This window comes from Lepisosteus platostomus, chromosome 4, assembly GCF_059453375.1.
Source record: "Lepisosteus platostomus isolate fLepPlt1 chromosome 4, fLepPlt1.hap1, whole genome shotgun sequence".
Lineage (NCBI taxonomy): Eukaryota > Metazoa > Chordata > Actinopteri > Semionotiformes > Lepisosteidae > Lepisosteus > Lepisosteus platostomus.
In genome coordinates this window covers 60280690-60307840 of record NC_142614.1, presented here as the reverse complement: position 1 = coordinate 60307840, position 27151 = coordinate 60280690, and the positions used below count along the sequence as shown (strand labels likewise).

Sequence of the window (27151 nt, the reverse complement as noted above, 5' to 3'; positions counted from 1 at the left end):
ACCACTGTGCTGCACTTTATTCAAACCATTTTTCCCTAGTATAATTCTAATGTCCCTTGGATGAAACATAATGAATTTGGAGTTAATTGGCTGTACAGTCTGAAAACAGAAACAGCAGCAAGTTGTTTTCCATGTATTTCCATGTATTTTGACAAAATTCCTATGAAGATTTATATGAAGACATATGAAGATATACAAGAAAATATCAACATGACAACTTTTATGTCAAATCAACGTAGCAGGTTTGAAATGGATCAGTTGTTAATTATACCTATGTACCTTTGTTTCTTAAGGTCCCGGGTTCAATCCCATATAGGGGCAAGCAATGTAACTTGCTCTAATTTCTTCCAGGCGGCTCCCAGGTCCTCTCAGCATGCTTTGAAAATGTTAATCCTTCTGGGGGTAATACTGACCACATCACCTCCACTTCCAGTGTCGGATGGTCAAGAAAAATGATGGCCCTTACCCCCCATTCCCCATGGGCCTTTATAGCCTGAAAAGGGACTTACCTACTGTACCTACCTATCTTTCTAATCCATTGTGTCACTTCTTCCTAAGAATAGTATCTTGAAAACTTTATCTTGAAAACAGTCATACAGTATCTGGAGTTGCAATATTAAGTAAATCTGGAGCTGAGGACAGATCCAATAGCAGGTTAGTAGCAAGCCGTGAGTACAGAACGTGAGTAGCACAATCCGAGGGAGTCCACAGAAAACAGGCAGGGTCCATACCCCCCTAAAAACACAAACAAGGCACTGAGGGAAATCTGAGGACAAGAACCAGGGCACAGACAAAAGTCAAAACAGAAAAACTAGAGCGAGAAGCCAGACAGGAAAGGTTTGGGAATATATAAGTAAGAAGAATCATTACAACCTTTTACATCACTAAAAAGGTTCCTTAGCCTGAATGTCTACATATAAAACCAACCATTGTCCTGAAATCCGATATTTATTTCTAAAATTGATTAGAAAATCTTGAATCAAATTAAATTAAAGAACATGTATTGAAAACTCTCTAGTTTCATCAATTTGATGACAACAAAATGCTTTATTTCTCATGACATAGAGCCTTTTGGTTTATCTACTAACCATCAGCATAGACCAAAACAGAGTAAAATGTCATAATCTGGCTGTTTGAGTGCACAGTAAATAACTATAATTATGATGTAGTGTATACTACTTATCTCTGTCCTCCAAACGTCTGTAGCAATAAGCACTTTTCTGTCTTCTTTTTCTTTCATTTAAATTATAATTCCTTAATTGAATGGTGGTAATAAATTCTTCACTGTGCCTCAAACTACCGAATATCTCTGAGACATCTCGCAGCCCCTGAAGCCATGAACCTCACAAGCAGTTTTATTCTTTTGTTGAAAATAAAATGTTTATTATTCTATCACCTCAGTGTGAAAACTTAGTTGGCATCAGAATATCTTGGACAAGAAAGATTTTTCTTTAATTCCATCTTCTCAAACATATTCACATCATCATTCCTTGGATGACTCACATTGCATAAGTTTGCTCCTATTCTTTATAACATTACACAATAAAAAAGTGCTCCACAAGCTCACATAACCCCGAAGATTTATCATAGCTTCTAAAGGAAATATTAATTGCAATATTAATTGCAGAATAAGAATAATAAATGATAGTTCCCTCTTTAAGTCAAAGAAAACAGGTTTTAAGCAAAACCAGAAAACGAATGACAAGTTGTTGTGTATTCAACATCTCTCAGTCTTAAGAATATGTCAAGATGTTTTACACAATTTTCCATTGTATTGTGCAACAGGCAATGCTGTAGATATCCCAAAACATTTAGAATGATATTTCAGTATGAATAGATTCTTAAGTATACCATAAAGCTTAAAACGAAAATGATATAATCAGCATTATCCATCAGAGGAGCTTACATTATTCTAATGCAGAACCACAACTGAGGCAAATCATCATCTTCAGGAATTTTAAACTCTTATTCTGATGTGAAACATAATTCCTTGAATAATGCCTTGCATATGGCAAAACTGCCTATGTTGACACTTGTATTATTAGATGTGAGATGTGTACAGAGTGCACTGAGGTTAAGCATATTAAAAATAAAAGACAAGAGTAAGGTAAACCTATGATAAATTCCAAAACCACAAAATAAATGTAAAACAGAAAATCGTTGTTTTTACAAGTACAGTACACCTGTACGTACAAATAAATATTTGGTTGATTTGATATTATTCTCAAGCTTTCTGTCAGATTCCATCTTTCCTTTTTCCAAAGTTTAATTTGTTTCATAAGGCACAGTATTACCAAGAAATTGGCTAAGTGATCTTGTATGAAGATAAATTAACATTACTAAAAGTTTAATGTACGACCTTTAACTTCAACATTCGGGGAGTTAAATTGATTTGCTTTCATGTGGTAGAAGGCTGCAATAAAAATTAAATTGTGCTATAAAATTAAATATAAGCATATGCTTTGGCTAATGTTGTTGGCAATTCCTCTTCACGAAGGGACTTGCCAGGCTTATCTTGCTGGAGGAGGAAGATGCACAATCTGATGTAAGTTAAATGAACTATCATATAAACATTCGTCCTCCCATGCAATGGCATGGTCATTTTAAAATCATAAAAAGTGAGTAAAGTGAGTGAGTTCATGAGTTAGACTTGTTGATTAAGGGCAATCATTAACCTGCATTAAAAATGCTCCTAATAATAATAATAATAATAATAATAATAATAATAATAATGATTGTTAGAGCTAATAAGGGTAGCAAATTGGCAAAACAATCTTCTTGTTTCTTTTAATTAATTAGTAAGGACATACAGTACAGTAAATGGAACATAAAGTACAGCTGTGTTTAAGGACATAATTGCAATGTAGGAAAAGTGACATTTCCTTTCATCCATTTACTCACCCGCTTTATCCAATACAGGGTTGCAGGAGAACTGGAGCCTATCTGGCAAGCAAAGATCACAAGGAAGAATACACCGAGGATGGGACACAAGCCCATCACAGGCCAGACACACACACAAACATGCAAATTCTCACCCCCTCCATCTGGGAGACGCCTCTGTGCCCCCAGGTGTAAAACCAACAGACTCAGGAAATCTTTCATCCCCACTGCAATCACACTCTTAAACAATGCAAAGTAACCACCTTGTCTCTTGTCTCTTGTTTCTTTCTCCTGTAACACTTCTTTATTCTCTTCCCTTTTGATCATGTGTATTGTCATTGTGTTGTGTTTGACTGTGCCGTAAAACAAATTTCCTCTAGGGGACAATAAAGCTTGAAATTGAAAATTGAAAATAGAAAAAACCTACCAATATGTCTTTGGATTGTTGGGCGGAACAGGAAGACGTGGAGAAGACCCATGCAAACAGAGTTTCTGTACATGCGGCTAACATACAAACTCCATGTGAGTTTTCTCCAGGTGTTCTGGTTTCCATTGTGCCACTGTACCCACCCAAGTGATACAGTATTTCCCTATTACCAAAACATTTTTGGATGGATAATTGTTTTTTTACATTGCATTATTCTTATTAGTAAAGGCAGTATAAATTCCACTTAAATTAAATTCAATTTTGCATTTAAAACACAGCCATGTAGATAAGTGAATCCAGACTTTTCTAGGTATTCTAATCCTTACTCGTGATCACCTTCAATACCATGCGCATTCTGAAGAGGTTCCAAGCAGCAGATTTCAAATAAAAGCAAGCTTGTCTAAATTAAACCACCATTGATACATTTTCCATGCTTTTACACTGGCATTTAGTTATTTGAGGCAGATATTTTGATTCATTAAAGCACATTAACATCTATAATGAGCCAGAATTTACTTGGTATTCTAACCCTAACCTTAGTAAGCATTCAAAGCCATGGTCATTCTGAAGAGCAGCAAATTTCAAATGAAAGCAAACTTGTCTGAATCAGCAATTTTAACACAGTTGATCAATTTTGCATGGTTTTAACCTGACATGAATAATTTCAGGTTAATATTTTGATTCAGTTAAGCAAACATTCAACTCACAAGACTTATAAGTTCCAAACACACATTAAAGAAAGTCTGAATTTAACCTTGAGCTAGGATTAGAGTTACATTCTCCACAAGATTTAGATATTTTAAAAAAAATTCTACCTTTTAGAACAATTTTAGGCAATATCATATTTTGCTATCTTCTTCATTTTGAACCATGTTTGAACCAAGACCTTTAAAAGAGCAAATTTTTCAAAGACAACAAACTTGTCTTAGTTAGAAATTTCATCACTATTGATACAGTTTCAAGAGCAAATTTTTCAAAGACAACAAACTTGTCTTAGTTAGAAATTTCATCACTATTGATACAGTTTCCATGTGTTTAAGCATTCATTTATGTGTTTCAGGCTTATTTTGTTGATTCATTGATGCACATTTTCAACACACATGACTGGACAGTAGATAGCCATTTCAAAAAGGTTGAGCAAAAGCCTGAGCTAAGATAAGGGTCAGTTTTCCTACAAAATGTAGGCATTTGACAGCAGATCTGTGTCTTAGGAAATAACTGAACTGGTGAGAAAATTATATTTCTTTGTACCTAAACATTTGTCCTGATGGAATTGGATGTTTTCACCACATTACTCATTATCAAATGCTGTTTATATTGCAACCTGTGACAAAATATGGGATGTGACTGTAAAGGTGGCGGAACTCTTCTTAGAGAAGTGTCTGAAGTTAAGCTACCACAGTTGAATGACCGCTGGAATCTAAAAAGCAGCCCTTGCTAAATCATATAATTGAGGATTTTTTACTTCCCTGAGAGAAGAAGCTAAGGCTTCAGTCTGAACTTGGATCAGACCACAGAAGGAGCAAAACAGAAGCTCCCATGTTATGTGTTGTCCTTATGTGGGAAAAGCAGAAGAGCTAATCAAGCAAAACAAGTGTGTTGTCAGTGTGTCTGAATTTCTGTCCAAGCAGCTCAAGGTGAAAAAAGGCTGTGTCTTTCTCAATCGTGTGTTGCTGAATGTTGTCCCAAAATGAGATGGCTCTAGAGTAACAATTCTGAAAGGAATTTGGACCTAATGAACATTAAATATCTATATGAAGGGGAACGGGAAAGAGGGGAAGGAAGAGAAAAGAGTTGAATAAGCAGCAATCCCTGAGGGAAAAGAAACAGCCTGTTCTAGAGAGATAGGGAACAGGGATGTGAGAGATGTCCACTGTGTGACACCGAGGGCGATGTGCCGTGAGAGCAGGACTCTAAGCCTGAGAGTCAATGAGCCAAGTGCATAGAGGTCTGTAATGAATGAACAAGCTCAGAAGGAGTGAGTGTGAGAAAATGTTAAAAACATGCCTCATGTCCTACTGTAGTTACCATAATTAGAGTGCATTTATGAGCAAACGTGTGTGTGTGTGTGTGTGTGTATGAGTGCAGGTATAAAGGGAAGAATGTGCAAAAAGTTACCCAAACAGGCTGTAATGAACATGTAAATCACCGTGGGCCCCGTCTGGATCACATCATTAAAGTGATGGACAGCCCAGTGGCTTGACAACTCATAAAAAGTTTAAAAAACTATTCTATTTGGCATTAAATACATTCTATTTCTATTTGGAGTTCTATTTGGAAACCTCTTTTGTATTTGACATTAAAGACAAAACCATACAGACAACAGAAGTCAAAATATATTTCATATTCTAACCCTAGCCCTAGTTTTCCCTCAAAACCAAGCTCATTCAGAACACCCTTTTGCCATCAAATTTCAGATACAGTAAGAGCTACCTTATCCAATTTAGCAATTTTATCACAATTAATACTGTACATTTTCTAAGCTGCCATTTCTAATAGGCGTCACTGTAAGTGCAGGACTCCGGAGCTGAAGACAGATCCAATGGCAGGTGAGTAGCAAGCCACAGTGTAGAGTGGAGTCGAGCTGGACTCCGAGGGAGTTGTCAGAAAATAGGGAGGGTCCATGACAATACAAACAAAGGCAGCAAAGGAAATCCAAGAGCAAAAACCAGGGTACAGGCAAAAATTTTAAAAATAGAAAAACTTTGTCAAGAATCCAAACAGGGAAAACCAAATAACAAAGTGAAGAAAATTGCAAAGGCAGGTCCTAAATAGCTAGGTATTGTCACGCTTCTCTCCTACTCCTAGAGGGTGCTCCACTTCTGTCCTGTTCTTAGTGCCCTGCGATTATTCGTGTCTTTCCGGTGTGTCTTGTTGTGTTGCCTATTTACTTCCTGTTTCTCCTCTGCTCCTGGCTCAACATTGAGGGTACGGATGTCGTGAGACCCGCCTTGTTTCCAGGTCGTCCCACATTCGTGGCCTGAGGGCATTGGTTTCTACCCCGACATCGACTGACCCCCTGAGCCTGGGCTAACCTCTGTGTTCCCCCATTTTGCCGCTACACATAGGGTCTTGACTTCTCTCCTGTCCATTACACGGCATGTCCCTCCGACATCTGTGACAGGTATCAAATGTTTTCCTGTGGGTTTTCGGTCCATATCTCGTTGTCATGGTGACGGCCAGGTTGGTAGGTCTTGTCTATGGTTGTGGTATTCTGAAAATGACTAGCAATATTATGGCATGAACAGGCATAATTGAATTGTGTTTTTTCACGTTCATATTCGGATTCATTATAGTACATTATCAACTCATGATAAATAAACATTCATAAACAATAAACATTCCAGAAATGCCAAGAAAAAAACTTGAGGTGCGGTTAGGTTTAGCTTTCTCACTAAACTTGGACATTAGAACAAAATACTATTTTGTACTGTTGTTTTACACTACACATAGGATATACTACAGTATATTTTATTCATTGTAAGTAATAATACGGGATTCACAATTTTCAACTGAAACTAAAATTCTTGAACAACCTTGTTAAACAACTAAGCCCAAACAGCTTGTTTCTATTAATAAACACTTAAAAATGTTTCTCAGTTAAATTCATTTTAATATAAATGAAATTGAGGTAAACACAACAACAATAGTAGTCATACAATGTAACAGAATTTAAGTGGTTTTTAAAAATTGAAACATCTATAGCAACAGAATCCTCTTTGGAGAGTCCTGCTGGTACTGTAATATATTAAGAGTTCTAAAAATACTTTAAATATGTCCTGTTTGTCATTTCTCAATGCACATCTGGTTGGTGTGTATATCCTGAGAGCAATAGCATTCTGAAAGGCAATGTTGCACCACCCTCTAAACATTTTGTTTGTTTACCAGGAAAGCTGTTCTTTTAAGTCCGCAGGTCTTCACTTCAAGAACTGAAATAATATTTAGAAATACATTTGAAATGGTGGAATTTTAAAGAAAACTTAACCATATAAATGAGAACAAATTTTAACAAACACATACAGATTCTGAGAAGTATTGACGTTTAAAATAATGTTCTGTATATTAATTAATATGTGATTAATAAAATGAACTGTTATTATCTTCTTATTTTTCAGACAGTCAGATATGAATCCATTCAATAATAATTTGTCTCTGGAGGTTCTCGTTTACATTATGTGAATGCTGTTATGTAACATTAAATTTGACTTATTTTGTGGTGGAAGTCTGGAACATAAACAGTCATATTGTTGAAGGAGTTTAATTTGAAAAAATGTCTGGATTGAATCCCTGGATCAATTAACTACTAGCAACAAAATAAAGTAGTCAAATGTATTACCCAAGTATCCTTCATTTGAAGTTTCTTATACAAGTATTTTTGAATACATTAAATACACACATCAAAGAAGCTGGCTATAAAAATACCACCAAAAGAAAACAAAGAGACTAATAAAGTAATTATGTTTAGTCATTAATCTGAAGTAAAATATTTCACAGATGTTGAAACTTCACTGAAATGGAAAACTCGAGTTTCATCTTGAATCTAACACATTTATAACTTTAATGTTAACTGTATAATGTACACATTTGTTTCTTTCAAAAAGCTCAAAATAATGTATTTATTGATGTATTCAAAATACAGTATAAATAATAAACAAATCTACAAATACTGAGGGACAAAGGTGGGATTTTGCGGACAATTTGCCAGTTGAAAGCTGTACTAGGAAATAGATGTACGGATCCTAATTCATGTGAGATCTGATGTTTCGATGTTGTCTCAGAACACCATCACTAGATGCCAAGTTAACACAGTAAGGATTGACAATCAGCTGGAGAACTGCTCTTCCAGTCTGGTCATTGATGATCGTGGAATCCTTTGTTTGTGTTTGACTGCCTAGTTGTGTAATAAATTCCACATAATAATGAACAAAGTATGTAAATGAACTTGCCCAAATTAAACACTGAGCTAAAAGTATCTCATGAATTCAGAATGTTTTTTTTTCTATTACAACACAACATAAAAAACAGAAACAAAGGGTTCTGATGGAAGCCTCAGAAACTCATGAAAAATATTTTAAATCAGTTTAAACTGGGTTTCATATTGCAAAGTGTATTTTTGTGGCATATATAAATATGAAATAGTGAAAAAAACAAAGGTACCTTTTTGTGGAATGAGTATAGCCAAACAGAGCAAGTCTGAAAATTCCTGAAGCCTTTTCTCTCTAGTCTGTAGCTCTATTTTTCAAATTACAGTATGCAGACATTTCCGTGGGTTTTGTGAGAAGAATCAAGGGGAATGCCTTTTATCTTTCAGTTTCTAATTATTCAGATGAGGCAGGCAGCATAATTACAATTTGTCAAGTCAAATTTATTTTTATATAGTGTTCATCAGGGCACGACAGCCCAGAGCACTGCAGAGTACAACACATCATGTCCTGTACATACACAAACAAAACACTGATTAAAAGCACGATCAAATAAAAATGTTTTCAACTTGGAATGAAAAGAAATGAGTTTTTCTGTGATCTAATACCTTCATTTAATCTAGCATTTTTAATCAGAACCTTGAATTGTAAATTGATGTAATAATTCGGGAGACACCTCTTCTTTAAGAAATTTTAAAAAGTGTGCTAGTCTTTTTAAAGGGTGAGGACTTTGACATTTCCCACTCCCACAAGTTTTCCTGGTACTTTACAGTATAAGATTTTTTTAAACCATTTAAATTGTAATCAAAGCCTTTGTATTTTAGATCCAGATTAAACTGAAACCGATCTGCCCTTGCAATTCGCAGTGACCAGGTGGTTGATGTTTTGATATAATATGGGTCTGTGACTAAGTTGCCTTGCTATAAGTTAAAATGGGAGCAGAAGCCATTAAATTGTACAGGAAAAAAGAATGAAGAGCAAAACAAGTACTGCATTGATTTCAGTGCTCCAGTACTTTGAACATGTTTGCAAAAAGTGGAGACAAGGGAAAACAAGGGAAATGTTGCCAAAACTGTATCTTTTTAAGGAGCTCACCACTAACAGCTTTAAGAAAAACAGGCTTCTAAAAACCAAGCTGCGGAACAGCACACACATGCGCACACTCTTACAACAACATCTACTGTAAACAAAGACCGACAACTACACCATGAGTGTCAGGTTACAGAACAGACACCAACACTGCAATGAGAATCATTGTGCATCCACAAAAACAGGTAAGACACAAGAAACAATGAACACAAAAGGGCAAAAACCAAAGACAAAATCCATTAACAATAACATTAACAACAAGTTTACTTTTTTATATATATATACAGTATGTGTTCCAGGATGATGGACAGTGATAAAGAAGCTGGACATTAAAGAACCTGGACATAATCATTGTGAAACTGGAGTGTAAACATTGTATGTAAAATTTGAAAGACCTCACAGAATGAAACAGCCCTTTGTCAAATGGTCATAGTATCTTTATTCTCCTGCAATGAAAAAGAAAGGAAACATGCAGGAGCTGTTACTTTTGACTAAAAAAAGCAGATACAAAATTTTAAAAATATGTACCTCATTTACAACGGTTATGTGAAGTTTCATAGATCTTTATTTACAGTGATAAAAGAACCTACACTGACATATTTTCAATAAAGCTGAGATGGGCATAAGAGTTAATGAATCACTGTTAAATTTAAGTCTATCCACTAAGGTCAATACTATATTTTAAAACAATGCTTTTTATGTCTCTTGAGTTTTAGCTTTTGTGCCTTCAAGGTTATGTTCCCCCTTGAATTAGAAATGTGTATTCAGACTTGCTGCAGTCTACTGCTCCACAGCAACACTCTCTTCCAAACTAGTGGGCCATCACTGCCAAATGACATTCTTTTTCTCCGACTAAACCTAATGTAAAGTCTTCTCCAATTTGTTGGAACAGCCTTATAACATTAAGATACCCTGGAATGATTTACAGCTTTTTACTGTCTGCTCCTGGGGGCACGAATGCCAATTTTGTTCTTCCCCCAGTTTACAAGACAATTTATACAGAATAATCTCACTCTGCCAAAAATGGAAACAACACACACACACATCTGTTTCAGTGTTGTCTTGGAAAAAGACACATGATGCCAAGTTTAATATACCGAGAAATGACATTCACGTTGTAAAGAAGTTGTTCACACCACTACCACCCTCTCCTCTGAAGAACAAATAGCTTCTGAATGGTGTGCATGGTAAGCCATAAATTTAAAGCAAAACATTACACAGATTTTTTTTTGCAATACTAAATATAAATAATAAAGCGTTACTGGAAAATGTATATGGCATTGCTGGGTTCTTTGGTTTCCTATCACTTAGTTTAGTAATGGACTTTTTGTCAGTCATTTTTACTTTCTTATACTGTATATTCTAGAGATGTAGTCATTATGTTTCGAATTCAAACTTAACAGAAAAAATTTAATTGCAAATTGTAATGTACTGTGGTACTGTATAAAGCTTTTTTTCATTTTAAAATGTTTAAAAATATCTTTGAGATGCCATTCACCACAAATGCATAAAATAACATCTTATACTGTAAGTAAAATGTGAAACAAACAAAAGACTGAAACCTTTTTTTTTTAGAATTTTTTGTATTATCAATATATTAAGAACGGGTATTGGAAGATACACAAAACTGCTGGGAACAAAATGTCTGATTTAAGGAGAAAAACAAATGCATAGTATTCAGCACTCTCAATGTCAATGCCTGTCCTAACTAGCCCTTGCAAAACAAATCAAAGGTCTACTGATTGAGATCTACAAAACCCACCAGACTATATTCTCAGGAGACTTAAAACAACACAAATAATATTGGGTTGAATCCCCCATATTGCATCCAACAATGAGTAAACAAGTTTATTCTGAGTGATCATAATTCCATGCTTTTGTCTTACACTGGTTACTTCAAATTTTCTTTAGATGTATAATTTGGCATTGTAAGAAAGTAAGGATTCCAAACTATTCTCTTGAATAATTTAGATATCTAATTTAATGGAATGTCTTCATGGCTTTTAGTTATGGTTTTGTCATTATTCCACATTTCCTTTTTGACAACTCTATTTTCTAGGCTTTTTACAATGTATGTTTTGTAAAAATTGTAAAACATCTTGTAAATACAGAGACCAAATCTAATTGCAATGCCTAGAGGAAGAACTGAAATAAGACATATCTGCTGAAATCCCAACCACAGCAGCTTAGGCAGGCTTGAATTAATAGCTTTAGACATGCTTGAAGCATTTCTTAAATCTTGGAGATAAAATATGGAGAAATGGATGGTGTGTGGGTGTATATGTAACATATAACTAGACGAGATACTTGATTTTCTTCTGTTTGATAACCTTAGCTATCTAAAATTATGAAATGTGTTTAATTTTTAAATATTATACGGGCAATTTTAGATGTGAGGTTTTATCTCTTCTTTTTGATTAACGCTTCTTTAAAATATTTCCTTTAAAGCTTTTCTACAAGTTATATAAATCATTAAAAATGCCTCTGTTATAGATGTAAAGTAGATTATATAACACCATAAATAGTGGGACAAATTAATTCTCTAAAAATTACTTAAAGCTGCATTCAACTTAAACGTGGTTCAGTTCAACAGAGAGAAATGCATTGTTTTTTTCACTGGATCTGAATGTTTTCTACTTTACTAAATTAAACAACGGCCCCTTATCTAATACATTGAGTATTCAGCATGAAGTCTTTGATTTGAACAGTCATACAAATTCATATTTAAAGCCATACTTAACAGTAACCTGCCTGCTGCTTACATGCAAAACATTCCCTTTTTGAAATCAAAATTAAACTTATTTTAAAGCTATTTATTTAAAACCTACTTTTAGTTTAAATCATAGCACATTTAAGTGAACAAATAAAAGCGCATTTCTAGACAACAGAAGAGAAATGGAAAAATTATATACTTTCACATGCTTGATTTAAAAAAAAACTAAATTTGAGTATTTTTAAAAATATTTTTGTAAAAAACACAATACATATTATTGCAACTGATACGGTTAAGAGCTTACAAAATATTGTGATGAATTCACACATCTGAAGTACCTGATTTTAAATACAAAACTTGTAGATGTTAATAAAGACACACAATGATCTAAAAGACAATTACATTTATAACATTGTAAATATTTATTCTACTTCTTATAATATTCACCATTCTTATGTTTGTAAAAGTGTTTCCTAATGTGTTCCTATATTTTGCCTGACGGAGAGATTAGCAAAGAAATATTTCTTAGTTGAGCAGAACACTGCCTGTATAAGCCTTTTTATATTGTCATTATTCCATTTCAAAACTGTAACACGAGCATTACTATCTTTCATTATTAGGGAATATTGTACAACTAGTTAGAAGCTAATACACTGTCTACTCAAAGAGTCTTTACATTAGTTTTATTGTAGTGACTTGATAAACATTTTGCATTGTCCAAATGAACCAGTCAGGCCATTCAAATTCACCCTGAAATTTTGCAGGACCTCAGCCACTACTGATCTAGTTTTTAATTGCTACTAATGAGACCGAGTGCATACTTCCACATTCTTTTTTATTTAGTTGCTTTAAAATCAGGCAGTGCACACTAAGCTCATTTCTTGTTATTGCCTTTGGCTTTAGTTTTTCCCATCATTTCATATTTCACTGAACCTTCCTTTCAAAGAGGAAAGCCTGTCACTGCCATTTTAATTTATCTTAGTTTTTATTTTTATTCTTCAGCTTGCAATAATGTTAGTATGTTGTTTGCCAGTGGCTTTAAATATCGTTTGCCCTCTGTAAGCTGTTATAGTCTCTGAGAAACACTGATTTTGTATGGCTTAGGCTTCATTGTTAGCCCATAATCAGCATTTAAATCCAGCTCCTGCCCATGAACATTTTTAATCTGAAAACGGTGGAGTAATGTGGTTAAGAAGATGAACATCTCAAGACGGGCAAACCCGTCTCCCAGACACCTCCTTTTACCCATTCCAAATATCAAGACCTTTTCTGTTAGGTCTTTGTTTGATTGTCCTGATTCATCCAAAAATCTTTCTGGCTGAAATTTGTCTGGATCTTTCCACAGAGCACTGAAAAAAACAAATATGAATGGTTATTAATGGTTACTTTTTCAGTACCACCAATGTAAAATATAGGTTGCTGATCCTCGAATATAAATAATGTCAGATTTCTTTCACCTTAAATTAAAAATACAGTACCTTTTATTTCTTGAATAGAATTTTGTAGATATGGAGTAGATATCATTGTTTTCACACTCACAGATAGCATGCTAGTCTCTGCTTCTATAGGAAATGTAAAGGATCAAGATTCTGAATATTATGAATAACTACAGTATATTAAGATCCAAGTGTTTTATATACAGCTCATGCAGATTTTAGACATAAACATAAAAACATAGGCCAATCATGGAGAAAGAACATTCAAAATGAAAAACAGCATGAATGTAATTTGCAATCTTTCAGATTCATAAATGTAAAGACATAGTACAGTAAAATTAAAAGCCAGGCACCGACCTCACCCCCCGAAGTCATTAAAACTTTGCCTTTTCCTTCCTTTACTGTTTTTATGGATGAGCTATATATTATTGCTGTATATTATTCTGACATATATTGTATTATTATATTAGTATGACAACCCAAACATAAGGTGTGGAGGTGTGGAGCATGTAGTGAAAGCCTTGTTTTATTGGAGTTCCACTGTAGTTGATGAACGAGATTTGAGGAGCCCTCAGAACCATAGATGGGAATGCTGCTGGGAGAGATGGGCGATGGGTGTTAGGGGTTTCCATATTTCCATATATTACAGTGAGTTCTTTTTTGATGCATTTCATGTGAAAACAATTGTGTGAAAAAAGTGTGTAAAATAAATGGATCAGAAAGATATACAATTCCTTACAACGGCGATGTTCAGAAGAATGTATGCGCTGATGAAGAGCATGACGGAGCAGAGAACTCATCAAAACAAGCAGCTGTGTTGACATAGTTGTGCTTGTTGTGAAATATAAATACTTGGATATGGAATGTTCTGGAAAGTGGTCTCTTTTTTATTTTTTCTACCGTGCATAACGTTTTCACGTACTTCCACCTCCTCATAATAACACCTTATTTCTGTTTCTCAGACCTTCTTTGTTGTCTTTATGGGATGATGTGCTAGACAAAGACAACAACCATTACCTGACATGGAGTTTAATCTTTATTAATAGAGTCATTAATTAAATGCTGAGGTTTTTCTTTTCGTGCTCCATTTAACATGACAGCCAGCACTGCTCAGATAAAAGGAGTGAAACTAAATCTGAATAAACACAAATGCTGCATCCCCTCCCTGGAATTCTAAGGATTAATTTCATTCACCTTTTCCAAACCTTGTTCTTTGAACATAATTATATTAATTACATCTTACAATAATTGATTTTCCTCATCTTTCCCAATCCATTTAAGAGTCCAATAATAACACTAGGTTGTCCAGGAACTGTGGTTTAGAATTATCTGAAGTGTTCTAACCACTGTTGTCATTAAACAAGGAGGCACCTTCAACACAATTAACTGAGACATGCTGACAAACAACACAAGCTGTAACTCAACAGTCAAATTCACATTAGTTGGCAAAAGTTGATGCTGATATGTGTGTCTACCAGCGCATGCTAGATAAGCTTAATTGAGCTGAGATCTGAGGTGGGCAAATTCAAGTCATGGATATACTGAAGATCATGACTAAAGTTTGCATTTAGATGAACTGGCATTATCATGTTTAAAGGTTGAGGGATTACATCAAATTATTAATAATTATAATTAAATAATACTACATATATTTCACAATTAAATATTATAATAAAATAAATCTAAATTATAGGAACATAATCAATATAGTTATTTTAATGATTGCTATATTATTTGTATGAATTGTTTTAATTAATTAAAGATACAGTAGTTGTGTAATAATAATTTGATTTGATGAGGGAGACAAGTCCTTCATATTTGGATTCTGAATACACCTTATTAGGTAGACATTATTAGATCTAATCAGATATTACAGTGTAGAAATCATTTAGATGCAATACAGTCACCCAAATTCACTATAATCACTAAAGAAGAAAATGTATAGCAATATTCCACACCTTATCAACATAATCATCTGGATGAAGCAAAACAACATGTAAGTAATATTCCTCACAAGGTCAAAAATTGCCAGTGCATAAACAATGCAGTTTTTTGGAACACGTCTGGCACAACACATTTTAATGTTAGTTGCATGTTGGCCAAGTACTTTTTTTATATAACTTTGAAACTACTGCTGTGCCTTCTCTATTACAAGACTAAAACTACAGTGTTACACTTGAAATTAATAAACAAAAAGTGTTTAACAAAATCGTGACTTTGTGAGAGATCACAACACAGGATGTGAGAGAACCACTACAGCTAAAGCTATTTCTCGTTATAATTCAATTCAATTCAATTTATTTTTATATAGCGCCTTTCACAACAAGGTTGCCCCAAGGCGCTTAACAATGCAAGTGGCCATACATGTTGTGAATACAGAACAGAAAAGACCAGAAGACAATGGAGGAGAGGAACCAAAAACTCCTTGGTAAGGAGAAAAAATCCTCTAGGGGTCCAAGGACAACTGGCTGCCCAACCCCTTTGGGCATGCTGGCATTATACAATTATACAGTATAAGAACTGATGTGAAGGCAGGGAAGTATGAAACTAGGAATCCGCAGGCATCAAGAACTAGAGTAGGACAAATGAAACAAGCTCTGAGCTCTGCGCCTACATTGGGCCTGCCTGACTCCACCCAGCCATTCCACCCGTGGAGTGGACACTCGTGGACAGCGACCCAGATGTGCCGATACAGAAGCACAGAGATCACTACATCTCTACATCATAGTTAACTGCCTGTTAAATATACAAGTACAGTAATATACTTACTCATCATGATTGACTTGATATTGATTCACAAATACACAGGTGTCTCTGGGAATGAAATAGCCATTGAGGATGGTATCTTCTGTGGTACTAGATTAAAAAAGCAAGGTTAAGACTGATCTATCCATATACCTGTAGATGTAATTAATAGCTGCACACCATACAAAAATGTTAATTGTAAAAAATTCCATGGGACATTTTTCTAAACCTCTTAATTCTCACAATGTTAACTGTTCAGTCGATTTATTCACTCAGCTTTACACAACCCTTAAAAAGTTCAGGAAATATTGAAACTTTTGCATCTACAGTTAGCTGTTAGAGAGCTGTAATTATTGCTAAGTCTAGACAATTATTCCCATTACAACTAAAGATCTCAAATTTTGATGAATAATTTTCATATTAATCCTTTAGATTACCGTTTTGTGGTATAGTACCTAGAACTATACCATGTCTTTGTTGTACGATATATTCTAAATTGTTAAATATTACTGTATACACTTCCATTTGTGATATATTAATCTTGGATTTTTCAATGAATTCTCTCAATGAAACTACAGCTCTTATGAATAAACACCTACAACAGAAAATCAAATTGGTTAACTGTTCATGAGTGTGTCATATAGCTGTAAGAAAAGGCATGTATTAAATTACCTGTCACACAATATAATTGTATTGTTTCTGTGTAACTTTGTCAATGATGAACAAAGAAATTACATTTCACCTTGTAAAATAAAAGGTTTGTATTTTGACCATTTCAAGTTTCTCCCTGAACTAAGGTAAACTAAACAAACCTTTAAATTATGGAGATTTACATTTCTTACATTCCATTAGGAACAACAATCAGTTTCATACTATAATTGATTCTTTGTTTGCTAAACCAAAAAGGAGAAATACTCTGTCTGGTGTAAACAAAGCTCAGATGTGTAGAACTGGCACTCCAAAGCAGAGGGTCATCTTACCAGCTCAATACTTTCTCTTTGTTTGTCTTACATAAGGTATTGCTACTAGTTAGTCTCCACACAGACATTACTCATTCAAGAACTGAATGTAGGATCTATTTTGTCCACAATCCTATTCATTCAAGCACTCAAAAAAAGTATGTGTTGTCCACAATCTTATTCAATAGCTTCAAGGATGTACTGTATAACATCTATCAAGTTCTCTGCTACGAGAGCAGCTAACCTCTAATATGGGAGCAGACAACCCTTGTCTTCCACTGACAGGTTCCTGCAGGTTTTACAAGCAGCTTTCAATTAACACCCAATTATAAGACGTGGAAAACACAGCTAATCTGTCTTGTTATCCACTTCATTGGCTAAATGCGGTTATTAAGAATGGAGATGGGATGAAAACTAGAAACATGGGACTCAAGGACCACAGTTTCCTACCCCTGATCTATTGCTTTGGTTTGCTACCGTGTATGTGCAATCCTGTGTAATAAATGGTGGACAATCTTAAAGTTTACAAATACCAAGAACTGAAGAAGTGTACTGTCAGATATGGGGGATATAACCTGAAATATTGAAATGACATACAGTAGGTCACAGTAATAGGATTTCACACAATTTTCAAACAATACACTGTGAAAACTGTATAAAGGAATATTCTATTTTTTTTTCAAAATATTACAAAAGCCATCATAAATCAGCAACAGCAATTTTCAGCTATTATAGCAAATTCACATTTCATATTGTTTTATGAAATTATTGTTTCAGAGCCTCTTTTTTGCCATAATACTAAATCAAATAACACATTTTTTTTTTAGTTTATGTCCAATGTATCTAAAAGTTGATGCCATATGACTTTATTTATTGAATTTAACAATAATAGTTTAACATTATGGAAGAAACCAGACTGAAACGGGAAAATGTTTATGGTATGGAAATGTGTTTTTTCAAAATAGGATTCTTGGACTTACCAGTGTGGTATTGTAAACGGGACATAGGATGTATGTCTGAATACTTCGGATATAAATGCTTCTGTGTAAGGCATTTTTGGTCTGTCCTCAAACCTTGGAAGTCTGCTGGAGCCAATTTTATCATCTAGATAAAAACAGCACATGAGTAAGCTGGAGCACAAAAACATCAAAGCTTTAAGGTTAATTTGCTCACCACTTTCAGAATAGGAAAACAAAAACATCACAATTTGCTTGATAAATGAAATTACTGTCAGTGTCTGTGTTAAGAAGGAGAACATAAACTTTACAAATTCAGCATATTCATTGATGCTCAAAAGAGTCCAAAAGAAAAACCACAAGTCCACAGATGTGGATGCTTATTTATGTACAAACTTTCAGGGACAGAAAACAATTTAAAATGAAAACACAATTGCAGTGACTGTGCTAAATATCTAAAACACAACAGAACATGCATTGTGGAATTATTTCTGCCAGTAATGAAACAGAAAAAAGAAGTTGTGCTTGAAACCAATACCATCCATGAAAGAATTCAATTTTCTGTATTTTTAAACTACTGGGGCATGTATAAGCTGCATTGCTATGCTAGAATCCATGCAAAAAGAAAATCGGCAAATTTAGAGAAAGTTATTTAGCAAAATCTCTTTAAATAGAAGTATCTGTATAAAAGGATCAGTTTCTAATGATCAAATTTGTGACCTGGTTTACATTAGAAGCTCTTGTTAAATTAGTGCAATTTGTTATCACCTTATCGTGTTGTAAATTAATATGGAGCAGGAATAAATTATAATAGATAATATTAAACGGTGAAGGAGAAAATTACCCATTGAAATCAGATCAGATCAGTCAGTTTCTGACTGTCTTTCAGGTTTCACCTTTCTCCACACAGTTTTTTCTGTTGAAAGATCCTGTGATAACTTACACTGTTATGAACTTCTACTACACACCTTAACTTATACAGCACCTGCTGTACAAGTTGAATGCTTAATGGGCATTGTTTTACTTTACTCGCACAGTACTGCACAGGCATTGGAGCTCTAACAGGTGCCTGCATCCCTTTGCTCCCGCCATCTCTTGACTTGTTGACTTTGACTTGTTATCGTTTGTGTTTTTCCTCATTTTTCTATGTATCCGAATTACTTTCTTTTCACATTTACTTCATGCATTACTGTAAATTTGGAGAAAGGCCATCTTTTAAATAATAAACTTCATAAGATTAAAAATTACCAATTTCCTGGTGAATGTGTGCTTGGACGTCTGGAAACTGTATAAGATACAGTAGGCTCCATTGTAAACCTGCTATAATTGTATCAAAGCCTGCAAAAAAAGGACAAATGTAAAGATTATTCCCTATCACAACAGACACAAATTTTATCCAGCTTTTTTTTTTCCAAATCTATTGGCAATTTTTTTAAGAAGCAGATGTAATAAAAGAAGAAATACCCAAGGAGAGAATTACAACACTTGTAATAGCAGTGTCATCCCTAGGTATCTGGAAATACAGTATTATACTTGCAGCAATTGCCACATACAGTACATACATTATATGTTCCTGTAGCTCTTAGCTTGGCTTAACTGATTAATTAATATCCACTGAGGAGAATTAGTTTACTACTATATGGTGATAGATTCTTTATACTATTATTGGTTTCTGTTATTTTACTGGAACAGCCAGCTCAGTATAAAAGTAGTTGGTTAACTGCTTTATGAGGGCTTACCTGGGAAACCGCCAGAGAAAATTAACAGAGAAAATCAATCAACCAACCAATCAATCAGTTAGGAAGGAGATTCTTTTTAAGACCGAATATAAAAATTTGAAAAAACTGAATCTTCTTCAGTTATGAGGTTTTCATAGAAATATATTAATTCATTTTGGAATAGCTACCGATATATACTAATCACTAATTTCTTGGATAGTTTTAATACCGTATTATACTTTGTTAAATGTTGAATAAATAAAAAAGGGGGGAAAAAGGCAGAGGCTATGGTTTAATAAAGCTCAGTGGATTTTCTTGTCTAAAGTTTGGGCTTGAACAATATCTGTAAAATATATTTTTAAACCTCTCCCTACTTCTATTAACATTTTGTTTCTTTTAGTGTTTATTGGAGTGGATTTCTTCGGGCTACTCTTCAACAGTAAAAAAGTAGAAACCAACTATCAAACCCTGAATATTACAAATAATGACATGGTTTGTATTTGCCTGTTTCTTCAGGGAGAAACATTTAATATCTGTTTAATGCCTCTGTCTCATAATCTGTAAATTTTACTTTTCATAATATGAAATAAATGTTTTTCTTTTTAACAACCCTTACCATTTTCCCCTATTTTCTTATGTAGTTTCAAACTGGTCTTTAAAATATACTGTATATAGGCTGTAATAACTTGTAATAAATTTAATTTATTTTGAAAACTCCATGTGGACAAAAACAGTTTCAATATATTTTGTTTAGTTAATTTCACTTCTCAACGGCTCCCATGTTTCTGTTCTTTCAGTGGTAAAACTGAATGTAAAAGACTGCTAAAAACTGCTTAAAGCACTGGGTTTATACATGGTAATAAGGGCCTCTTCTTTATACACCAATTAATTTTTTTAATCAAAATCATAATATCTGACTTTACACCTCAATTATTTAAATATCATTTTACACTAAATGTCACACTTGTTGTTTTAGGACCTTTATGTTTGAGTCCAGGTTTTACCATGAACTGCCAATGTGGTTCAGCCATGTGGGAGGACACCCACATGAACACAAGGTGAACGTGCAAACTCATACATTGCTAATAGTTTTGATCAAAATCCAGTTACATAGACTCTTGTGATAAGTGACTTTGAATCGTTACTGTGTGTATAAATTGGGGCCTCTTTAACAACTGTATACTGAATCTTTCACCTTTAGTACAATATAACCCTCAATCTTGGAACTATACCAGACACCACATCTGGATAACATAATCTTGTTTTTTGCAGACAAGTGTAGACAGCTAAGACATGCTTAGGTATTTACTATGGCTACAACACAATATGTCCTCAGTATCTCAAAATATGTTCTTTATTTACTGCAGTACCATAAAGTACGATGTGACTATAAAAGATGGGAAGGCTAATCACACTAGCATGGAAGGAAACTCAAATATCATTGCTATAACAGGAAGTTTGCAAAATACTGACCATGCTCAAACTGCCAAATTGTAGTATTCCACATTCCTTTATTTGTTTTTTTTAACTGTATAAGATGTATGTTGATTATAAAGGGAGCTAAAATTCCATAATGTTTTTTGTGACATTTTTGACGCAAGGAAAAAAAAACTTTTAGCCCAGAACTTTTCTGGGCTTTCTCTTTTGCTTTTGGGCTGGATTTCAGGGTTTGAAGGGGAGAGGTGGACAACAAGGGATGAATCAACACTCCTCCCACCTCACCTCTCCTCACTGGGGGACTTCAAAAGGTCAAACTGCACTGCTGTAGTTAAGGGCATTAAAGTTCAAGTTTCTGCACGCTGGTCTTTGAATAACCTCATGTTACAATATAAAAGAAGATAAGAGGCTACTACATGAGAAGCTTTCTAGAAGTGGATTTAAAAATGAGAACAGGAGGTACTGTATATATTTGCAGAAACAGGCTACCCATCCATGTTTTTGAAATTAATACCCTGGCTACAAGAAACCACAGGATGAAGTCCTCAGATCAATTACCTACTATTTATAGAGCGGTCTACATGTAACAATTCCTCTTCTTTGGAATTGTTTTGTATCCTTATTTTCTAACCATAATACTCCTATTGAAGGACTATATACTGTATGTAACTAAGAGCAACACGAGAATTTGTGGTGGAACATTTGTTTCCTACAGTATGAATAAATAGAAATTCTGACATCTCATCTGACAAACCTCAGAGTGAATTGCAATGCCAATAATAATATTTTTAAGTTAAAAGTCAAGTGCTTGAATATGTTTCCTGGCAATAATTTCCGAAAATATTTAAGAATACATTGCAGCATTTTCTGAAAACAGCATGACATCATGCACATTGGCTTATATTAAGTATAAATGTATGTACATGTGTGGCCTAAACTAAAGGCAACGGTGCACCTCCGGTCTATTTTTAATGTGCAAATAATGTATATCATATTAAAATTTGAATTAATAACAAACAAAAATCCATTCATCAAGTTAAAATTTAAATGGGAATGGATGTATACAGATATTCATGTATTCAAGTACTTGAATAAGTCTAATAGAAATATGCCTAGCAGCAACCATCAATATGTTCTCACATGATGTAAATTGCACGAAAACCAAATACTTTGAAAATTCAACACATACAAAAGAACCGAGTCATTATAAAGCATAACTAGTGCAGCTACACATTGGATTTGCAGAACAAAGTTACCATTAGGACATACAGTACTGAAATGTATAGCAGTTTTTTATTTTGAAGGCGTTTGCATTAACCACATAGAAAGCCACCATCAGGAGCAGATGGTTTTCAGTATGGAGTTGATCAGTGTATTGTTCAATTCAGAGTTTGTTGATTAAAGCAGCTATTTTATGACATCTGTATAATATTTATTTTGACCATAGTGAGGTGAGAAATCTTCCTCCTAGTCTATTTTTCATTACAATCCAAAATAAAACATCCAGAATGAAAGGAAAAAAAACGTCTGTGGATCGCATATATGTATATTAGGTCAAGAGTCCTCAGTAATTGCTTGCAGATGTCCAGGAAAATCTTTATAATGCAGGCTTCTGTAATTCTAATCCCTATTGTAAACTCAGTACCACCAAATGCCAGAAAGCTAATAGGTCAGGGACTGCTACTTTATAAAGACTGTATCACATAAGTTAAACAGCACGTTTTTAAATAGTTTTTCTAACAATAACAAGAATTATTACCTGCTAAACTTTAATTAGAAACATTTCTAGAGGATTTTTTGTATCCAGATGAATGCACTACCAATTTACAATGAAACTCTTACCCTGTACAATGCTTCCTAAACAAAAAGAATTCTTAGATTAACTCCAAAAGATGCAAAGTTAAAGTTGAGGTTTCAAAAGGATAGAAAATGTGTGTTCTGATGGGCTCATGACAACAGAGTGGACTTAATTTAACTTGTTCCAATGATACAGTATGTGGAAAAAATTGTTTTGCGAATGGAGAATGCTTTCATCAAGGAGTCATACAAGTTTATACGGGCTTCATACAAGTCCATACAAAGACTTATGTAAAAAAAAAATATTTTGAGTTGTTATTTTGTGTTACTATAAATCTCTCTTTGAACAGGTTAAGATCATTGCATGTTTCAATGGTTCTCAAGAATGGTCCAGGGATTATTCTTCAGTTAGTGAATTCTTAACCAAAACAGCTTTCTTGACTAGACATTTTTAGAACAGTTTTCCTTAGTAAATACTTAATACTGTAGTTTTCTCACTGTGAAGAAAGGACTCAAACTCAGGTTGATTCTTCAATTGTTGCTGTAGCTTTCTAAACAGACTGGCTGACTGTGTTCAGAATGACACCGTTTTGAACATTCTCGTTTTTTCTTCCAGTCAGTTGAATTTGAAGTAGGATATTGGTGAACTTTGCGGTACCATCCATCCATTTTCTAACCACTTTATCCAATACAGGGTTGTTGGGGAGCTGGAGCCTACTGTATCCTGTCAACCAACAGGCGCAAGGCAGGCTACTGTACATCTTGGGCGTAATATCACAGTCCAGTGAGCCTAGTCCATTGCACAGTAGACAAAAGCTAACACAGACATGCACACGCTCAGTCACACCAGGACCAATTTTCCCTGAAGTCAATTAACCCACCAGTATGTCTTGGGACTGTGGAAGGAAACTGTAGAACCACCTGGACACAGAACATACCAACTCCATGCAGATGGCACCCCAGGAATTAGTGGTTAGCAATGCTAACCACTGAGCCACTGTACTGCCTAATTAAAGCCCGATGAATTGGTATTTGGTTGAACCTAGTTCCAAACTTTATTAAAGAGATCATCTTTTTCAATGTACCCAAGCCAACATTTTACTTAAAGTAATTATCATGTACCATGAAAGGTTTTATATGAAAAGGGTGTTAATGGGTGATAATGATGGGCGCTACATACCCATCATTATCATCATAATCCTCAGTGAATATGTACTGGACAAAGTTGATACCCACCAACCAGAAGCAAAAACCACTGGCATATACAGTATAACGCAGGAATCAGCACAGCTTCTTACCTGCCCCAAATATGTCAATGACAGAGTTGACAATTTGTTTATTTGAAAGCATGCAATTCTTGCTCTCTTCATGCCTGTCTTCACACAAAGCGATCAATGCATCTGTAATGTCTCTGATGCAATTCTACAAAGAAAAATAAAATTAGTTCTGGAATACAGACAATATTGAACACCATAGTTTGTTATCTTAAAATATGCAAAGAATATGTGAATAGTAAAATAATTGCTATTATTTGTGCAAGGAGGCTGGGACTTACAGAGAGTTCAGTTATTATAGGGTGAATGGGATATTTTTAAATAAGCAGTAATAGAATATTCTAGAGATGTACTGCTTAATGTGTTTTATGGCAGTACAATATATAAAACACATTGAAGTGATTGTGCCACAAGTCTTTCCACAAAACCACGTTATCTATTTTTTTCCACAATTGTTATATGATTCTTTGGTAAAAGCAACTGGAAACCTAAAGGACTAAGAAATACCCTCATAATCAAAACTACCAATAAGGCTTCGGTCCTTCTGAAACAGTTACAGTACTCAAATAAAAATGTTTTTTTTATAACAATACTCTGACCTTCATCCATCTTCTTTTATAACAGTATACTGATCCATATGTAGATGCTGCTGCAATTCCCCAGCTATCACCACACCGCTAAAGCATTCTGAAAATTGTTTTCAGTTTTAAACTATTCACACCACATTACAAATTGTGTCTGAACATGTCACGTCCAACACCAAAGCAGAATGACTGAGTGTTGTCAACATTCTTACCTTATCAAATGTAGTTAAGTGTTCTTCAATATTTCGGGCCAAAAAACTGTTCATTCTTTCTATGTATTGGACTAATTTCCTGAGGCCAGGACTTGGCAGGTAACGAAACATGGGAAAGAAGTCAGCTAAGTTTCCTGCAGCAAAAACTCGAAGCACTTCATTATTTACTTGGACAATGGTGAGAAACTCTTTGTCATTGTAATCGTACCTTTTGCCAAAACACAGTGCACAGACCACATTAGCAACTGAGCTTACAATTGGAATTGTGGGGTCTAAACCACTTTCTTTACAAGGGTGTTCCATTAACATGCCGACCATCTCTGAGGCTTCAAAACAAATATGCTCCTCCAAGAGACAAGAGCAGGTAGAGTTTTTAGCCTCTGTCTGAGTAAAGGTTCTCAGAGCGTTCTTGCATATTTTCTTGTGGAGTATCCAACTCTCGCCATATTTCTCACTGAAAGTCATGCTAGTCCCATTTGCTACGGCAGAGAACGTAAATAATTCCGGTCTACCAGCAAAACTTTCTCCTTGTCTGACCAGTGCTTGCTTTATGGTATCATAACCGTTCAATACCACCACAAGCAAAGAGCCCATTTTAACCTGAAACACATCTCCATATATTCTCCTCATCTTTGTCAGGGATATATGTGGTTGATTCCCTAGTTGCAGCATGTTGCCAATGACTGGCCAGGGTGTTGGTCCTGGAGGATGATTCAGATCTTTTCTCACACTTTTCCTGCTTCTGAGGGCAATGAGGATCACAATAAAAGCACAGAGGACCACAGTGACATCACAAAAGGGAATAAATGGACCTTCTAATATAAACAGTTTGACAGCCATCTTCACACTCCAGAGTCAGTGAAAACTTTGAGCCTAATGAGAAAAATATGTTAATTAATAACATGCACATCTAAAATGTTTGGGATTACTTATAGGGGTAAAGGGCAAACACAATAAAAATGAGGACTATTAAATACAAAAAAATATTATTTTAATGTTAATGCATGTTTACTATATTAAAATTTAGGAATTTACACAATTCACAGCTCTACAGCAAGAATCATTGCATTCAAATTCAAATCCTGGAAATAAAATGAGCAATTTTAACTTTAATAAATGTATTTACATGTTTTACATTTTTTAAATGATCAATTACCATAATTGATTTTATTGTATATTTAGCACTAATTTGCTGTCTTTTCTTCAGGAATTGAAGCAATACACAATATTCATTAAAAAGTAAATACATAAGCAGTGTAAACTTACGAAAAAACACTATATTTATAGACTTGGATTTTTTAAATGGAGGCAGACATCACTACTAGCTACAATTCACTCTGTAATAGGCTACAGTACGTTGCATTCTGTATGACAACTTCTAAAATTCACTTGAAAAGAATTGATCTTTACCTGACAAAAAGCAACTGAAAAAGTGACATCTTTTCAATTTAGCGTGTACACTTTAATACTAATTTGTTAAAAGAAAGAACATTAATTGAGTGAAGCATAAAGCCCTACTACTTTTTTAAAAACCTTTGAAGTAAACACTGCAGTACTTACGAAAATGCCCAGATAAAGTTTTAGGCTGCTCCAGGACTTCTCTTACAAGAATGAAGTGCCCCCTCTAAATCAGTTACAAGGTATCATGACTTGTAACGACGCAGCAGGACTAAATATTTAAATCAGATTGAGGTGAAGAGGGAAGGGCTTTGTAGAAAGAGCTGAATATTTAAGCGCTCATACTGAAAGGTGAGCCTTTGACCCTTGTAGCCTGTCAGAATTGTTGTTGTTCCTCCAGAAACTTTTTTTTTCATACGAAGCAACGCGAATGAATTAGTTGCCTTCCATTTTTGTTGTTGTTGTTGATCGCCGTGAGACAGCGTTTGGAAAACAGAAAGAAAAGATGTGGGGAGACACCACCGCAGTAAAATCGGGGGGGTGTTGTTACCCCCCTCCCTTTCTCCATGTCCAGTTTATACAATAAGGAAAGCTAAATTTGGTC

The 27151-nt window shown here is 34.6% G+C and overlaps 1 protein-coding gene across 3 annotated transcripts; it reads right to left on the bottom strand.

Annotated features, from left to right (window-relative positions):
• Positions 1-4273: 4273 nt before the first annotated feature.
• cyp1d1 (cytochrome P450, family 1, subfamily D, polypeptide 1) lies at positions 4274-27013 on the bottom strand. Of its 3 annotated transcripts, none has more exons than XM_088630116.1 (7): positions 26710-27011; positions 25150-26022; positions 24378-24501; positions 19376-19465; positions 18152-18275; positions 16237-16323; positions 4274-6521 (listed from the first exon to the last, which is right to left on the bottom strand). In XM_088630116.1, exons 2-7 carry the CDS (start codon positions 25987-25989, stop codon positions 6506-6508), a joined length of 1281 nt encoding a protein of 426 aa, XP_088486242.1. In that variant the 5' UTR covers positions 25990-26022; positions 26710-27011; the 3' UTR covers positions 4274-6505. The 3 variants fall into 3 exon arrangements, with proteins under 3 accessions (XP_088486242.1, XP_088486240.1, XP_088486241.1); XM_088630114.1 differs by lacking the exon at positions 4274-6521 and adding an exon at positions 11717-13380 and having other exon boundaries at positions 26710-27009; XM_088630115.1 differs by lacking the exon at positions 4274-6521 and adding an exon at positions 13387-14059 and having other exon boundaries at positions 26710-27013.
• Between the last annotated feature and the right edge of the window lie 138 nt (positions 27014-27151).

What these genes read in the sequence shown, in the direction of transcription:
- cyp1d1 (XM_088630114.1), bottom strand. Translation starts at nt 25,989, where the DNA reads ATGGCTGTCAAACTGTTTATATTAGAAGGTCCATTTATTCCCTTTTGT. An exon ending in CATTGACATATTTGGGGCAG is followed by an intron (nt 19,466 to 24,377) that starts GTAAGAAGCTGT and finishes CTTTTTTTGCAG; the next exon opens with GCTTTGATACAATTATAGCA. An exon ending in TATCAAGTCAATCATGATGA is followed by an intron (nt 13,381 to 16,236) that starts GTAAGTATATTA and finishes TGTTTTTTTCAG; the next exon opens with TGCTCTGTGGAAAGATCCAG.